General features: G+C 42.4%; 2 protein-coding genes and 1 long non-coding RNA gene across 3 annotated transcripts in view; 1 reads left to right on the plus strand and 2 right to left on the minus strand.

The window, feature by feature from the left end:
• Positions 1-18,594, minus strand: part of UBAC2 (UBA domain containing 2) — a 78,215-nt gene that overhangs the window by 28,046 nt on the left and 31,575 nt on the right. The window lies entirely within an intron of this gene.
• On the plus strand, positions 4,953-15,733 carry GPR183 (G protein-coupled receptor 183). Its single transcript, XM_081003226.1, has 3 exons — positions 4,953-6,080; positions 6,291-6,461; positions 12,465-15,733. The coding sequence occupies exon 3, from the start codon at positions 12,494-12,496 to the stop codon at positions 13,574-13,576; it is 1,083 nt and encodes a 360-aa protein (XP_080859352.1). The 5' UTR covers positions 4,953-6,080; positions 6,291-6,461; positions 12,465-12,493; the 3' UTR covers positions 13,577-15,733.
• Positions 13,658-17,375, minus strand: LOC308475894. Its single transcript, XR_013985495.1, has 2 exons — positions 16,615-17,375; positions 13,658-15,828 (listed from the first exon to the last, which is right to left on the minus strand). It is a non-coding gene; the product is annotated as an uncharacterized lncRNA (long non-coding RNA).

Genomic DNA, 18,594 nt, shown 5'->3' on the forward strand with positions numbered 1-18,594 from the left:
CTTTGAGACTCCTGAAGGGGAGTGAAAGGCAGGATATCAAATCCAAACTCTTCTTCTTCTTCTTCTAAATGCTGTGCCTATCTTATTTAGAGCAAAAATTCTATGAATGACCAGAGGTTTTCCCCTCCCCAGATTAGAATATGATGACAACAACCCAAAAGGCTGAGAGAAAGACCCTTGTCTGCTTCCCATCTACACAACCCTGTAGTCCATCATTAAAACTGCTATTGCTGGATGAAGAGTGATGAACCAGGCCCACTCTCATCTTAGCACCTATCTAGCACGTCAGAGGTGAGGAATTTCACCTGCCTCTTTTCTGCATGATCCATTTTTCTTCATCATACTTGGTTATTTTGAAGAACAACCAAGAGACAGAAAGTAGGAACTGGCTTTCACAAAAAGACTTGCTTAGAAAACTGTGCTCTATAAAAGCAGTAGGGATATATTTCAGTATAACGATGGTAGCGTATCTTGAGGAGCTACTTTTACTTAAAGAGCAAACAGCAAAAGAGCATAATACACATAATATTTCCGGGGGTGGGGAGGGTGCAGTTTATCAAATTCAAGTAGAAGAAAAGCAAGAAAACAGGAATCTCAAAACTCTGATTCACAGCCCTCTTCAAGACACATCACCACCTATTTAGTGTCTCTGTGAATAATAACATGAAACCATGTGCTTAGAGGTGCAAAACCAAAACACATAAGTTTTTTATTGCAGCAAGGTCACACCCAGTTATTTTTTTCCGTAGCATTTCTCTGGCTCTCCCACTTTGTTGCACATACACAAGTTACTCTGCGCTACTTTGAGTTATTTTGTTCTTTCTTAAGCACATTCTCCCACAATGACCAAATGTTCTCTTGCCTCATACATTCTCTTAGCATCATTTCCCTCAAAGGAGAGAGAGCAATACTGAGGAGGAAACTGCAGCTGGGTGAGCAAGGAGCCAAATGTCCTTGTTTCTTGTGCTGCTTTTCACAAACCTGGCAACATGCATTTTCTCCTCGGCTGTGCTGCCTCACTGATTTTATCTTTAGTGACTGGCCATGCTCTGTGAGAATAGTGCTACTGCCATACTGGTTTTGCGGGAAACCCCTTTGAGACAGGCAGCCATGCTTGTGTACGTTCCTTTGCTGATGGGGCTTGAGGCCAAGACTGTGGTGCAACGCATAAAAGAATGTGATCCAGGAAACTGCAGTGCTCATGAACATTTTGTGTGGTCTTAGGCAAGTCACTATTTACAGAAGTATTACTAGCTTTCTAAATGTAAACAAACAAACAAACAAACAAACCATTAAATAGAACACCAACATTTCCTCAAAAGCCAGTAAAGGATGGCTTGAGGCATCCCTCATCTTGGCTTCCTCCTTCAGTTACAACAAGAACCCTCAGAGAGCTGCTACCTCATTTGAAATAGTTAGCCAGTGGTCTTCTAAAGTCAGCATCAAGTCTCAGGAACTAAAGCCCCCAACAGATGTGCATTACTGGTAATCTGTTTTGCTATAAATCAACAGAGCATTGGCCTGGGGAGGCATAAGATCCTCACATCAGAAAATTGTTGGGGAGCTATATTTCTAAGGGCATTAAAAAAAATTAACATTCTGACACGTGTAATGCAAGTCAGTGTGATGCCCTTGCATGTAAACAGGTTTTTAATATGGAAAATACCAGTATAAACTGAAAATGCAGTCCTATCTAATATGTTTGAAAAAGATAAGAGAGCCCAGTATGTATTCTGTCTGTAACCTATAATTCCATCTATATAAAGCCATGTGTGGTCAGGTCTTTGATAACGAAGATGCACAGGCAAAAAATTCTCCAGAAGCATCCTAACCATGTAGTTCCTTATTCTCTGTGCTTTTGAGGTTTTGCAACTCTCTATCACAATGCCCATTTCTTGTTAAGTAATATGTTTACTTACAGAAGAGGTTTCACGAGACTGAAAAAACCTAGTCAAAGTGCTTGATGCTGTCTATAATAAAAGTTCAGCCTTGTCTCCACGTGCACCAAAATAAGACTAAAAGGTTCTGCTGGATTAGATTAATGGTCTATCTCATCTAGCATCCTGTTTTACAGTGGCAGCTTCAAGCATCTGGGAAGTCTACAAGCAAGCATGAAGGCAACAGCTCCTCCCTGTTGTTTGCCTCTTCCTTCAGTCATTAGTATTAACAACTGCATTACCTCTGAACAAAGAGGTAATTTACAAGTCATGGTGAATAACCACTGATAGATCTATTATCCCACGAAGCATCTAATGGCAGCAAATTGCTGAGGTTATTTATGCACTGTATGAATAAGCACTTTCTTTGGTCTGTTCTGATCTTACTGTGAAAAGCTGAGTTCTAGTACTGAGTTCAGCAAAGAAGAATCTCTCTCTATCCCCTTTCTCCATACTATAAATCTCTATAAACCTCTGTCATGGGTGTAGGACGGGGGGGCGGGCGGTTCGCCCCGGGTGTCATCCCTGGGGGGGGGGGGGTGACAAAATCCCGGCTGGGCGTGAGCTCTGAAATGTCAGGACTTTGCAGATAACTTGTGACTCTTTGCGGCATTGACAGTACCCCAGCCCAAATATACGTATGTCTTTTCCAGAGGGTTAATGACAGGCTGATGGCTGAATCTTAAGCTACTGTACATTGCATTTACCATCTCTGTGCAATGGAAGGGACATTGCTGGACAGTAATAGTAATATCTGAAAGTACCTGCAATGAAATATAAAGAGTTTGTCTGCACCAACTAATTTTCATGTCCTTTGTATTTGCAGATATTTAAGCAGCTTATCCCATTACCCACACATTTCATGATCCTTGATAGCTGGCATTTCTATTTATAGTATCTCAGCAGGAATGTTAGTAACTCACCAGATTTCTAACTGCAGAAAGTTTGGTGCCTGGTTTCTCTTGCTTAAAAGGACAGAATTCTGTATTATCCATTAGCATGAGCCACCAAGAACATTGCAAAAGGTGGAGAAGAGCTTGTGTCATGCAGTAATAAAGAGGGTGGGGTGACAAAATCCCAGCTGGGCGTGAGCGCGGCCACACTGATCGCACCCCCCAGGCATGATCGCCCCCCCCCGGGTGGATCGCCCCCCCCCCGGGTGCACGGCACCACTCTGGGTGCCCCGAGTGACTAGCTCCACCACTGGTCACAGGCACTCCCTTGTGCCCTTCGCAAGGAGCCCTTGCCCCATCCCTTGTATTCTTATGCTGAGGTGCTCAGAAGAGCTTGCATGCCTTGCACAGTCACAAAGAGCAGTGGAGGAGCAGCCGACCAAGTAAACAGATGGGCTGAGGCCAACCTGGTCAACCCCTGGGTACGTCCCTGGGCACAGGTATGGATAATCTTTTTTCAGCCCAAGAGTCACCCCGTTTCATGGCCAATGTGCCAGCAACCAAAGACCACTGATGGGAGAGTAAGAGGCAACCGAGGGCATAGCAATGGACGCAATTCTTCCCTTTGTACAGTAGGCTACATTCCAGTAATAGAAAAATCAGATGTCTCTACATCATTCAATCTGCCATCCACACAAACAAGCGACGTTGTCACAAGACACATGCCAGCCAGGCAAAAACAGTCAAGTGCAGAGCCAAAGTCAGTAAGAGACACTGTTTAGGGGTAGAGTACCAGGGACTAGTAAGTGAGATCTGGAGGGCAACATTTTGCTCCTGGGCCTGATGTTTCTAACCCTGGCACTAGTATGTCTCCTTTGCTGCCAATTTTCTCTGAACTAAAAAACATTAGTGTTTGGTCTTTTACTGTTTTTGAAACCCAGAGCTGCTGATATGAGGTGGGAGGAGAGACTTCATAATGAGGAGAAGGCGATATCTGACAATAGGGTGCCACATCTGTAGTCAAATTATATAATCTATCAGGTTTGAACTCTGTAACATCATTTCTGCTGCGTAAGTACTACTGTGCTAGAAGTTGATGGAGGGTAGAGTGGGGGAAAGGAGTTACTTCAGTCCTGTCTGGAGTTTTGAGACTATAATTCTTTCCAACAGACAGTGCAAAGGAGACTTTCCCATGATTAGCAGACTTCCCCATCATCCCTGATCACATGGTATATGTATCAATGGTGGGGAGTCAAATGTTGAATGCACGTCAAAACTGAACATATCAGGAGAAGGCTAAAACTGTATGGAAAAGCATTCAGATATTTGGCATTTGACAGAATCCAGCTACAAAAAAATGTCATGGCACTGTGGATTACGTAACTTGAATTTAAAAGCAGCTTCCTCCATATATTTAACCAAATTTGCAATTGTCAGCATGTGTGATGCTCAGGCCTGGCCGAAGACATTTTGCAGCCTGGAATGAAAGTAATTTCAGACACAGACTCACAGTGGAACAACATCTTCTGCAGTACCTGAGGGTAGATTTGGAGTAGAGATGGATTTGGAGAGAGCAACCGGTTCAGTCGCACTGGGTGCAGAGCCTCAGTGGCACCACAGGGGGCTCTGCAACTATTATGTAGAATGGAAGGTGAGGGGCACCAAATTTTGGCATTGCACAGGGCTAAAATTTGAGACCCCAAGTTACACCACTGTTGTTAGCAAGCTAGCTTCGGGGGCTGTTGCAGCCCCAACCTGAGGCAGCTGCCATATTGCTTAATGGCCGTGTACTTTGGAAACATGTTTCTTAAGTACAAAGAAGAGCACCACAAATCACATAATCCATAAATGGAATCATGTTTAATGCATCATTGAAGTCGCACGAAGTACTACAGTGGTACCTCGGGTTAAGAACTTAATTTGTTCTGGAGGTCCGTTCTTAACCTGAAACTGTTCTTAACCTGAGGTACCACTTCAGCTAATGGGGCCTCCTGCTGCTGCCGCGCCACCGCTGCACAATTTCTGTTCTCATCCTGAAACAAAGTTCTTAACCCGAGGTACTATTTCTGGGTTAGTGTAGTCTGTAACCTGAAGCGTCTGTAACCTGAAGCATCTGTAACCCGAGGTACCACTGTATTTTGATAACATGCCTACATTAAAAAACAAACAAACACCTGAGCATTTCATTGCTTTTTGGAAAGACTACACTATAAAATACTAAGCAGGTGACAGCTTATTAAAAATGGCACATCACATAGCATATTAATAGCTTGCCTCTTAACACCAGTTAACTGTCAGTAACTGAACAAATATGACTGCAAACTTGATTAGATTTTAAACTCATGGACTGATTTGCATTAACTGGTGTGGAATTTACTTGTACAAAATCCCCCACACTAAAATCAAGAGATGCTTCAGGGAATTGGCATACATAGATACCCCAGGTAATTTCCTATGGAATGACTGCTTTTTAGTTTAGGCTTGTATCATCCCATTCATTATGTAACACAACTTCTTCTTTTTTAAGTTGGGGAGTTCCTGAAAACCCCACAAAACAGACGATACAGAATTCAGCACCATGACCCTTTCAAAACATTTTCCATTTTTTGTCATAGAAACCCACGAGATGCTTTAAGTTCTATAGTCAGACCATGATATACAAAACCTATCTACCCCACAAAACCTCACTTTTCACCAAAACCTGATACTTGTTTCTAGGTAAACAAAACATTGGCTAAATGTCAAGTAGACGTCACAGTTCTTCCCTTTTTAGTGTGGCAGGTTCTGTTTTGAGTTGGCTTTCTTGTCTAGCTAATTAGATTTTATTTGTGGATGTGTGCCCTTGCTTGCCCTAGGTGTTCTCTTACTGCTAAAGGAAGATCACACTCTCATTCCTATTTTATATTTGAATGAGAACACCCCCCCCCCGTGTATTTTGGGGGACTCAAAATTTAGAAAATGGGGGGAGATTGTCCAGAGTTGTTGAGCAACAAAGAAACGGTTCACCGCCAGCTACTGCCTATTGCCTGCCCAAATGCCGCTGCAACACCCAATCAAAAAAAGGCCTTGCCGCAGTAAAAAAAAATCCTCGTCTTATACCCGGAAAAGTACGATACCTTGCTGCCATCATGATATGAAGTCTGGACCTTGGTTTCAAGAACTGCTTGTGCTGAGATTATGATATCTGCAACAGTGCTGAGCATCCACACCATAGCCCATCAGGCTAAAATATAAACGCCTTCATCTTACGGTAGATATCATATCTAGCAATTTTAACTTTCCCCTCTGCTTTTCTGACTTTCTTTTTTGGGGGGGAACTGATGAAGTAAGGTTTGGTCTATGAAAGCCACGATCTGTCGGTTTCTTTTTTAAATGCCGTTAACACTCTTGGGGGGGGGGGAACGAAGCATGAAAAACATGAGGTGAATAGATGCTGTCACTTCCCATACTGTTTTTTTAGGTATACTTCAGCCATAGGGAGGGGAAATGCCATCAACTCCTTAAAAGGGTAGTCTGACCTAATCACTCGTAAGAACAACACGCAAAGGGGAAACAGTTGCATCTGAAATGTGTAGCAAGTGCAAGCACCACACAGAGGACTTAACAGAGGACTTAACAAACTACTGATAAAGTGAGTAGAGGGAATACTATGTTCTTTTCAAAACAAGGCATTTAAACTGCTGTGGGAGTCAAATTTTCTGATGTGACTATGAAGCAGGCACTTCTTTAGACAGGAGAGAGAAGCAATTTGTGGAGAATATTTATGATACAGCAATGTTCATAGAAGCATGCAGCAGGGCAAATTGGCAATTAAACTTAAGGGAATATGCAGGGATGGAGAAGCTCACCGGAAGAATAAGAAATAAAGAAGAGAGACTTTTTACAATGGAAGGGGGGAAATTTATTGATTATTTCAGGACATATTGTAAACAAATTTAAACATTAGTGGGATGGACATAAACACGTGCAGTAAGAGATAACTAAGGGGGGGATAAAGGAAAATTTATAAATATATTTGAATTGGATATGCAGCAACAAAAATATATGAAAGTAATAACTGCAGAAGGGAGGGGAGGGACGTTGAGGGGAAGGTAAATTAGATTTGTAAAGAGTTTGCTTTTCTGGCTAAAATGTTTCTGTAAGTTGAAAAATAAGAAGCATGTAGTAGAACTGTAGTTAACATCTGTTGCAGGAATACAAATAACTTTAATTTCAATTGCAACATTGCTAATGTTTCTAATTGAGGTGGGAGTTAGAACCAGAAATTAAGCCTTATATTAAAAGAGTACTAGGGGGGGAAAACTGGATCAGTACAAGTTTTTAAAGAATAAAGGATAGATAATTATAGGATATGAAGTAATATTAAGCTGTTATTTACAAACTGGTTTAATCACTATCCATGTTTAAAGAATGTGATAATGACTTTACAGTTCCCTTTTAAAAATGAATTTTTTCTTTAAAACTTTTTATTTCTAGGATGCATTAAAATGTCTTCCCACTTGTTCTAAAGTAGTTCAGCCCTATGCATGTTTTACAATATCTGGTGCTTTTTAGTTTAGAAAAAAAGGCAATCAAGAGGGGACATACAGAGGTGTGAAAAATACCACACAGTGTGGAGAAAGTAGGCAGAGAGACTTTTTCCTCGTTCTCTTCTAGTACTAGAACTCAGAGTCACCCAATGAAGCTGCAAATTTCAGGAGACACAAAAAGAAGTGTTTCTTCACACAGCAAATGAGAAAACAGAATTTGCTGACATGTTGCGATGGGCGCCACACAATGACTTTAGAAGCGGCTTAGACAAATTGGTGGAAGATAAGGCTAGCCAATTCATGATGGTGGGGGTGCTATCTCACGTAATGGAAATGGTATACCTGGGGTATACCTGTAAATACCAGTTGCAGGTGAACATAAATGGAGAAAGTGCTGTTGGACTTGTGTCCTGCTTTTGGGCTTCCTATAAACATCTGCTTGGCCACTATGAGAAAAGGATGCCAAACAAGATTGGCTTTGTTCTGATCACAGAGGGGTGCGCATGGCACTGTGATCTAAACACTGAGCCTCTTGGGCTTGCCAACCAGAAGGTTGGCGGTTCGAATCTGCACAACAGCGTGAGCTCCCACCATTGCTCTGTCCCAGCTTTGGCCAACCTAGCAGTTTGAAAGCATGCCAGCGCGAGTAGATAAATAGCTGCGGCCGGGAAGGTAAACGGCGTTTCTGTGCGCTCTGGCACTCGTCATGGTGTCCCGTTGCGCCAGAAGCAGTTTAGTCATGCTGGCTACGCGACCCTGGAAAGTTGTTTGTGGACAAACGCCAGCTCCCTCGGCCTGAAAAGCGAGATGAGCACCGCAACTCCATAGTCGCCTTTGACTGGACTTAATATAATAATAATAATTTCTTATTTATACCCTGCCTATTTGGCTGAGTTTCCCCAGCCACTCTGGGCGGTTCCCAATCAAGTGTTAAAAACAATAGAGCATTAAATATTAAAAACTTCCCTAAACAGGGCTGCCTTCAGATGTCTTTTAAAGATAGGATAGATGCTTATTTCCTTCACATCTGGTGAGAGGGTGTTCCACAGGGTGGGTGCCACTACAGAGAAGGCCCTCTGTCTGGTTCCCTGTAGCCTCACTTCTTGCAATGAGGGAACCGCCAGAAGGCCCTCGGCACTGGATCTCAGTGTCCGGGCTGAATGATGGGGGTGGAGACGCTCCTTCAGGTATACAGGACCAAGGCCATTTAGGGCTTTAAAGGTCAGCACCAACACTTTGAATTGTGCTCAGAAACGTACTGGGAGCCAATGCAGATCTCTCAAGACCGGTGTTATGTGGTCCCAGCGGCCACTCCCAGTCTCAGGCCTCTTAAGCTGTGGTGGTGAGTGCAGGCCCCGTTCCTTAGGCCTGATGGAGTTGGCTGGAGAGGGAGTGGTCTTCCTAGCACTCACAAGAGCAGCAACAGCAACTTAACCATCCAGAGGTCCTTCACTTTTTTTAGCTACCTGTTCTGATCAGCATGGCTCCTCTTTTGTTCTTAACCCCCACTGATTAGATTTATTCCCAAAGAGGTATGCATAGGATTGTCCCCACATGACCCGAACCTGTCCACATTTATATGGACACTGTGTCCACTGGAGCTTACTTCCAAGTAAGCATTGACAGGGGGCTCCAGTCCTCGGATAATATCCAATGCTGCCTGCCCACTCATGCAATGGAAGCTAATGGCGCAACAGGATCCCTCGTTTCTCTTAGAATTGTAGAGCTGGAAGGGACCTTGAGCGTCATCTAGTCCAACCCCCTGCAATGCAGGAATCTCAACACGTGGTTCCCCTGTGTGTCACCCAACCCTCTGGAGCAGATTTTTGGCATACACAGTGGACTACAGGGGGAAGGGAAGGAAAGAGAAGCCCTGCTATGTGTGTGAACACTCACACAACATTGGATCTCACTCCATACACAACATTGGATCTCACTCCAAGTGGTGTATTAATAGGCTTCACAATGTTTTGTTGTTTATGTTAAATGAACAGTGACCTTGTAATATACTTTGGCTTTTTAAGTGGGGCAGAAAAGTAATATTCACAATGCATTTTCTCATATCTATTTTATCCCACAGTAAGTTTGACCCCCCCCTCAAAATAACAGTACACTCTTATATTTATATTCAAAACTCAGTTACACTGTATTCAGCGGCACTCATTAAGATAAATGTGCATACGATTGCAGCCTCAGACTTTTTATTTAAGAACAACTGCAAATCATACACTTTCAAAAAGTGTTGTCATTGCTTTCAGTGTGATAATAATCATTGCACTTTATGTATATTTGACAGTTAAATCTTATTTTAATGTACCAAATCTGACAAGTTGAGGGTTATGGTTGTGTATCTTTTAACCACTTCATTAGAGTGAAAGGTTATATACATGCTGGTTTGTATCACTGCAGAATGTATGTTTAATGCATTCAGCAACTCATTTTGACATCTCTAGGGTTCTCTGCCAATTCAAGACAATAATAGATATGACACTAAGAGTTTTTCACTTTTCACAGGCAATCACATTTCAAAACTGCACACAACTATATCCATATGTTATGTCCCCATTAGATACTGGTCATCTTAACCTCACATTGGCAATAATTCAGTATCATTTGTGTATGGACACCTGCATTTACTTCACTCATCCTCTCTTGATATTTTGACAGGCTTTCTTCTTTATGAACTAGATAAATTTACAAAGCTGATTTTTTATCTATCGCAATTTTTCCCCGGACACAAAAATCTGGAAGAGGACATTTGATTAATGTATTGAGTTTGAACAGAATATGGAACGGAACCGGTATACTTAAGCATAAAAACATACAAAAATGTTACAAAATCTTCTTTATTTTGCAGTTGTGAGCTCTGATTTGACATTGTGTGTGTGTGCAACAACCCTTAAAGAAGGCTAGAATTGCACCAATCAGCCACAGAGTGAGAAGAGGGATGGAGGGGGACTTTTCACAGTTTAATCAAGCACATACTTAACTTTGTCCTGTTCAAATAACCCAGCCTATTTGCGGAGTTCTCACTGTCCAATACATCTTCCATACACAACTATAACCATGCAGAAATTATTGAAATGGAGGAGCGTTTCAGCCCACCAATTCCCACAGCCCATCAAAACAGATAATGAGGATTCCAGCTTCCCTTAAAGAGCTGTGCAAATGCTCTGCTGGCTGTGAGATAGGGGGATCACATCTATAGCTCCTATTTCATGCATTTCTGTCTAGGGATACAAATACAGATGCTAGCTTCTCAGCACATAAAGCCCCTGGTTAGTTCAGGGCACTGCTATTTCTATCAGCGCAACAAATTCAAAAACACTTGAAGCAAACTGCTGTTAACATTGCAACTACTGGAAACCCCAAAATTAGGAATCACATATAAATAATATTGTGAAATACACAGAAGTTGGGAGGAGCAGTTCTATCTATTCATGTCTCCTATTAAAAACTCCCTTGCACTTGAAACAAAAAATCATTAGGAGTTGTGCCAGCAAAGTCTCTTTCTTCCTCTTTTCTGCATCTGTTGTCTCCACCCCGCCCTCCTAAGCTAGGTTAGTTTTTGTACTTGCACAAAACATAATTCTCAATAAACACACTATGGACTGAGCTCTAAGTTGCTGCTGCTGCAGATATACTACAAATGGAAGAGTATACCCTCATCATCCAAGACAGCTAGTGAGGTGCAGAAATAATGTTACTACAAACTGAACTAATGTCCTGTTTTTATTAACTGTGCCACAAGACAGCTTTGTAACACAGTCGTGAAGCAATCTGTGTGGCTGAGGGTTGCTAACTATACAACACACTAGACTGAGCAGAGTGAAACTCCATGTAAGTTTGGGAGCTGAAAGCCACACAACCACTTCTGCTGCCACAACCAACCATTGTAAGCTTTCTAACCACTGTGGAGTGTAGATGAATGAACCTAGACTTCATTTCTTTCCCCTCATACAACCATAGCCATGCAGGATGGAAAAATTGTTGGACTAGTGAAAAGGTTTATGAAGTAGTATGGACGTGCAAAGTTTCATTTGGTAAATAAGGAGCTACTGTGCTGAAAGTGAGAGGTGGGTTTGTGTACCGGGGCGGGGGGAGGGTTCTTAATGGGCGTGCAATCATAAAATAATATCACAAACTTATTTCCCCCTTCGACACACCATGAAACAAAGGGTGTGCATGGGTGTGAAGAAGTGAGTCTGAGCATGTTGGAGGTGTTTGGGGAGAGGATAGAAGCTCTTTAAACAATGCAAAGGCTCAATTCACATGAAAGAAGTTCACACACAAAATACTGTACTCGTTTTTGGAAAAGTAAATCTTCAGGACCTACTTCTAAAATGCTAGAGAGCTGCAGTCAAAGCTTTGACTGCTTTTGTTTTTTTTTAAAAAGTAAATGAATAAATAAATAAATATATTATTGGCTGCTTCCCTGGCCTTTGAGCTCCCACCTCTGTTTGCTTATCACTTTCCCTTTAATAGCACACAACTGCTTCCGTTCTTAAGACTGATGTGAGGATTACAGACAGAAGTTAGCCAGGTAGTTACCAGAGACAGCAGGCCATTGGGATGGGTGGTCTTTGGAATTTCCATTCCCAGGGAGAGTGCATGGGCAATATTTCACAGGGTGAAAAAAAATAGCCATATCAGAAGATTTGACAGTGTATTTTGCAGCATGGCAAGGATTTAGTTGACCTGGTCTGCCAACAATCCTTTGAGACAGAAAGTTTGTTCTGTCATACTGTTCCAAGTCTAGTGTCATGGTGTCAAGTTTCAGAAAGCAGATTTCTCCATTTATTAATACTGCCAGTGAGCATTTAGGTTAATCCCGAAGAAACCAGAGGCATGGCTTTTGGCCCTTCCTTTCAAGTTATTAACTTGCTTTATCTCATTTCAAACTTCTGATCTTCTATAGATTGCTGTTTTGAAATCCAAACTTAAAGAGTTGGAATTATATTTTTTAAAAGAAGAAGAAATAATTTAACTACTAATTTAACTACTTGGTTTTACACAAGGCTAACCTATTGACCACTTGCAATGAAAAATATGATTGCCTATATTAAACACAACACCCCCCCATCCCCTTTCTTCTGTTTTTCTAGGTCTCCTAAACTTCCTGGATATATCAGCTATGGCAACAGCCTGGGCCACCGCTGCCTCGACAGTCAATCAGACTAATAATTCAACTTGCGACCTATATGAGCACAGCGATACGGCACATATCCTGTTGCCCATGTTCTACAGTGTTATTTTCTTAATCGGAATGCTTGGAAACGCACTTGCTTTGGCTGTAATCGTTAAGAACAGAAAGAAGATGAATTCTACTACTATTTACTCAACGAATCTTGTTGTATCAGACATTCTTTTCACTACGGCGTTGCCTGGAAGAATAGCATACTACGCACTGGGCTTTCACTGGCCATTTGGAGAAGCACTCTGCAGACTCTCAGCACTTGTCTTTTACATCAACATTTATGCCGCTGTGAATTTCATGACATGCCTGAGCATTGACAGGTTTGTCGCCGTGGTTCATCCTTTACGCACAAAGATCAGAAGAGTTAAATGTGCCACGTATATCTGTTGCTTTGTGTGGTGTCTTGTACTTGCCCAAACCATCCCATTGCTTTTACAAAAAATGTCATACAAGGAAGGAGAAAGAATAACATGCATGGAATACCCAAACTTTGAACGAATTGCAAATCTCCCTTGGATACTTCTTGGAGCCTGCCTTCTGGGATATGCATTCCCCCTTGGGATTATACTAGTCTGTTACTCTAAAATTAGTTGCAAACTCTGCCATATTGCAAGAGAAAACCCGCTAGCTGAAAAGTCCGGAACCAACAAGAAGGCTTTTAATACAATTATTTTTATCATCGTTGTCTTTGTCATCTGTCTTACTCCGTATCATGTTGCCATTATTGTATACATGATTAAGAAGATTGTGCTTAAAGATATCATTCCATGCAGCAGTCGGCAAATCTTCCAAAAGACCCTCCATTACACTGTTTTCCTGATGAATTTAAACTGCTGCTTGGATCCTTTTATCTATTTCTTTGCATGTAGAGGATACAAAAGAACAATCATGAAAATATTGAGACGTCAAGGAAGCGTATCACTATCGAGCGCTGTCAAAACAGCTCCTGAGGAAAGCTCTCGTGATATAGGAGACACACAGCTGTCTCCCCTTTCAACATCTCTAAATGGAAAAAGGTGAACACAAATTAACATTTGAAACGTGCTTACAGAGTTTCTATTTCAGAAAACATTGGTAACAGTAAAAACCGTGAACTATTTCTTTTTTTAAAAGGAGCTAATATTTTTATTCTTCCAGGAGTGGCGTGGATGTAGCACATGTAGCCACAAGAAAGAGAAAAACTGGCATTGTATTTGCTTTTAAAATTTGGTTTCATGTCTTTGTTTGTCCATGTTGCTTTATCATGGGGTGCAGTTATGTATATTTCTTTTTCTGAATCTCAGGAGCCCAGGCAGGAGAGTGAATCACTTTGTGATTTAGGACTTAGACAGAGAAGCAAGATAAAATTAAACTGAATGTTTAACTCCAGTTCATTCACCCTTAACACCTATGACTGGCACAAGGGATATACCTGGAAGGGAGCATGTAATCATCTTTGCTTTTTCAAAGGTAATGAACTATATAAACAATGATGTTTATATATATAAGCCTCCTGTCACAAGAAGGGGGTGATTTGCCTAATCTACCAGTGTGACTTTCCAATATACCATGTGGCTCACATAATACATCTCCAAGAATATGCAGTATGCTGGCAAACAGTAGAGTATGAAACTACCACAGCTGGGCAGATGGTAAGCAACCAAGATAGGGAGGAGGTCAGATGCAGGGTGCGGCTAAGAATGGCACTTCTGTTCAGTAGGAAGCCAGTCACTGATTTAAGCAAAAAAACACCCTGTCTCTTAGCTTCTAAAAAACAAAGAAGAAAATAGCATGTTGTACAAGAGGAAGGAGGGAGGGGTTGCTATCCACCATCAGCAACATCTGCATCCTAAAAACCCTTTGTTGCAATTCTTCTGGTTTACTTTTCATACTGTTTTGTTTTCCATTAGTGAGTTCTTTTGCATCCTGATCCTGGGACTTTTTGTTTGTGTTCTTGTACCTACGTGCTTTCCTTTCTCAGAATCAGGGGGCCGTTGGATCATGATAGGCTTGTTTTTTTTAAGTCCCAAGCATACATATAGGCAGCTGTGTTTTGGCAGAAACCAATAACCTTGCTCAGTCCCTGCTCCTGCTAACCTAGCAGTTCGAAAGCAAGTCAAAGTGCAAGTAGATAAATAGGTACCACTCCGGCGGGAAGGTAAACAGCGTTTCCGTGCACTGCTCTGGTTTGCCAGAAGTGGCTTAGTCATGCTGGCCACATGACCCGGAAGCTGTACGCCGGCTCCCTCAGCCAATAAAGCGAGATGAGCGCTGCAACCCCAGAGTCGGCCATGACTGGACCTAATGGTCAGGAGTCCCTTTACCTTTACCTTTAATAACCTTGCTTGGATTAAGGGTGAACTATGATAAATTAGTAAGCATGCAAGGGAAGTCATTCATGGAATAAGAGACTGAGGAATGGGTAGATATGCACAAAAACATATATTTTATAAATTCAGCTTAAAAAACTCTCCAGTAGGAAAAATAAAGCAATAGCTTAAAAACTGGCTGTTACGAAAGATGTGTCTATAAAATTAGAGATATTGTGATAAAAGGCAGTACCTAGTTTTATAAGGCAATAACTCTCCCAAGTATGAAACCCAGAAGCAGGAACAGTGATTGGAACTTGATGTTTGGATGGCACAAGCTACCTGTAGTATTTTTAGAGACATATCAAGTGAAAATTAGGTGGCATGTTTCATTGTGGGAGTTCTGATACCTCCTGATGTTATAAATAGTTGTGGACTGGTACCTAAAAGCAGTTGCTCTGTAGTAAAACAAGCAGTGAACACGTGGCGCGTGACAGCTGCCCATGCAGGTGCGGAACCGTGGCAGAGCTCAAGCTACCAAAAGAACAGGAGTTAACACCACTACCAGTTCTCATGCAGTGTCCTTCCTTCCATTTAAGGATTGATAGATTTTAAAACATCAGAAATGAGTTAGAGGAGCATTCCCACGTGAGCCTGGTACTAGGTAGCATGAAGTGACAGATGAAAAACAGCCTGATTTTTAGACTTTTAGGGGTGGTATTTTTTCCCTCTAAAAATCACGTGTTTGACATGTTAATTGGTTTGAGACTCATGGTAATCAGCAACTTCGTTATTTGTCTGAAGAAGAAATGTAACACAATATCTATTCTTTAGGAACATATACAAATATAGTCAAAGCAAATTAAAACCATCTACTTGCAATATCCAACCTATGTTCATTTCACTTATTTATATTCCTGCTATGTTCCCGGACACTTTCTTTTTAGTCTAAGAGCAAGAAAAGCTGGGTCTACAAAAAGGTACCTGTCAGGGCTGCCTCAAGTCTCAGCTCACAAAAGACCAACGCCTTTCTTTTCTTATATACAAAAGTGTTTATTGCAGTTCATTGTTTGCTTCAGATCGGAGGCGCGCAGCCCTACGTCTGCTAGGCTTAGACCGCTGAAGTCCCTTCTGAATCTGTCCCCGCCCTGCACCAGTTTAAGAGGCTTGCGCTGCTCCACCTCTTTCTCTCTTTCCTTTTCCGCAGGGTCTTTCTGCCCACTGGGGTTTCGCCCCTCCTGGATTCCTCCGACGCGGAATCAGACTGCTCTTGCCCCCTCCTGCGGGCTTTGGGACCTGGCCCCTCCTCCGGGCTCCCTGTACTTCCGCGCGCCTCTACATTTGAACTTGGCGCGCGCCCCCAACCTCTAACTTTCCTTTTGACAGCTACGCTACTCCCTTCACTACTCCCCTCCCCTTCCGGGAGGGTGGCTTGCTCCGACCTCCCTCCTTTCTCTACTGCCGGAGCCGCCTCCCCTGATACACTGGAACCTCCACCCCCTTCGCTGCACTCTGGCGGGCAGGCTGGTCCTGACGCCCAGCTGCCACTTTAGGATCCCCCGCTGGCCCCCTGCTCCTGACAGGTCCCCCCTGGGGCTCCCCTGGCCTTGACCACCGGCGCCCCCTTCTGGGAATCCTCTGATTCGCTGGAAAGACTCATGGAATCTCTAGAGTCATTGTCATCCTCTTCCTCGCTGTCCTGGGATTCATCCCCATCGCTCTCCATCTCCTGCCTACCCTGTGCCTCTGTCCCTGAACCCCTGACAGTACCAATGCCACATATGCCTATTATAAACATTGTTGTAACAGCAAACTTGAAGTCAAGCCGAAATAACTAAGAGTTTTGCACGATAAAGGCTTAAAGAACTGGCTCATATTAACTCAACACCCTTTAATGTAAAGCTAGTGAGGAATGGTGCCCTAAAGCACTGTTCCTCATGGTGGGCTGAGACGGAGCAGTTAGCCTGGAGCCACTTTCAGGTGGGCCTCCTTGCAGCTACCTGCCCAGGACCTTCTCGCTTGCTTGCCTGTCTCACCCACTAGCCATACCATAGCCTTTTGGTTGGACCAACTCCTTGCACGCTGAACAAAGGTGGTCACGAGATGGAGAAACTGGGGGAAGAAGGAGGTGGGAAATAACGTCTTCCCTCAATGCCAGAAGTTTCGCCATCATGAACCCAATACAATATGTATTAAACCAGGGATGGGGAAACTATGGCCCTTGCGATGCTGTTGGACTGCAACTCCCATCATCCCTGACCATCTTCCCATGCTTGCTGGGGGTTAAGAGAGTTAGGGTCTAACAGCATCTGTACATTAAACAATACATAATAGTCAACATAAAAAACTTGTACAAACATACACACACACATGCAAACAGAGCAGAGAGTATATAATATTAAAAAACAAAAACAAAACAAACCTGGATGATAACACAGTTCTATTACTTCTGTTTTACTGTTGATGGTGAGACAGTGTCTTGACTGAAGCCATTACAGTGGTACCTCAGGTTACGTACGCTTCAGGTTACAGACTCTGCTAGCCCAGAAATAGTACCTTGGGTTAAGAACTTTGCTTCAGGATGAGAACAGAAACCGTGCTCTGGCGGCGCGGCGGCAGCAGGAGGCCCCATTGGCTAAAGTGGTGCTTCAGGTTAAGAACAGTTTCAGGTTAAAAACGGACCTCCGGAACGAATTAAGTACTTAACCCAAGGTACCACTGTACTGAGTTGAGATTTGGACCATCAATTGTATCCCACTCTCTTTATTACTACACGACACAAGCTCTTCTCCACCTTTTGCAATGTTTTTGGTGGCTCATGCTAAAGGATAATACAGAATTCTGTCCTTTTAAGCAAGAGAAACCAGGCACCAAACTTTCTGCAGTTGGTATCTGGTGAGTTACTAACTTTCCTGCTGAGACACTATAAGTAGAAGTGCCAGCTATCAAGGATCATGAGATGTGTGGGTAATGGGACAAGCTATTTAAGTATCTGCAAATACAAAGGGCATGAAAATTAGTTGGTGCAGACAAACTCTTTATATTTCATTGCAGGTACTTTCAGATATTACTATTACTGTCCAGCAATGTCCCTTCCATTGCACAGAGATGGTAAATGCAATGTACAGTAGCTTAAGATTTAGCCATCAGCCTGTCATTAACCCTCTGGAAAAGACATACGTATATTTAGGCTGGGGTACTGTCACTGCCGCAAAGAGTCACAAGTTATCTGCAAAGTCCTGACATTTCAGAGCAGTATCGCATGATCTCCCATTGTGGCTTCATCCTTGGCAATGAAGAGGAAGGAAGTCTGGTGACTTAAGTCTGGCCAAAGGTACTCTTCCCTTTATAAATGTGGTCTCACAGGGCAACAAGATATTGACAGTATTTTCAAATGTGATTATTGAGCAAAATGCTGCAGACAAGCTGGTAATTAGCAGTGGTAATTATCAGTGTTGTCACTAGTTAATCCTCTGAATTGTAGAAAAATTCATGTATGGAATCTGAATATATTTGGCTATGACGAAGAAGGTAGTACCCAGACCTAGAGCTAACACACTCACTGAAATCAATGGAGGTTAATTATGACTGGCAACCCCAGAGTCGGCCACAACTGGACCTAATGGTCAGGGGTCTCTTTACCTTTTTAAAATCTGATTGATTTCATTGGGTGTACCTAAATCTTTAGGTACTGCAGATATCTTCTTAGAAGAGGGATCTTCCCTTCACTTTTATACTGGAGGGAATGCC

The sequence above is a fragment of the Podarcis pityusensis genome (assembly GCF_964106645.2).
Source record: "Podarcis pityusensis genome assembly, chromosome: 4".
In the NCBI taxonomy this organism is placed as follows: domain Eukaryota; kingdom Metazoa; phylum Chordata; class Lepidosauria; order Squamata; family Lacertidae; genus Podarcis; species Podarcis pityusensis.

Coding starts and splice junctions, on each gene's coding strand:
- GPR183 (XM_081003226.1), top strand. CDS start 12,494: ATGGCAACAGCCTGGGCCACCGCTGCCTCGACAGTCAATCAGACTAAT.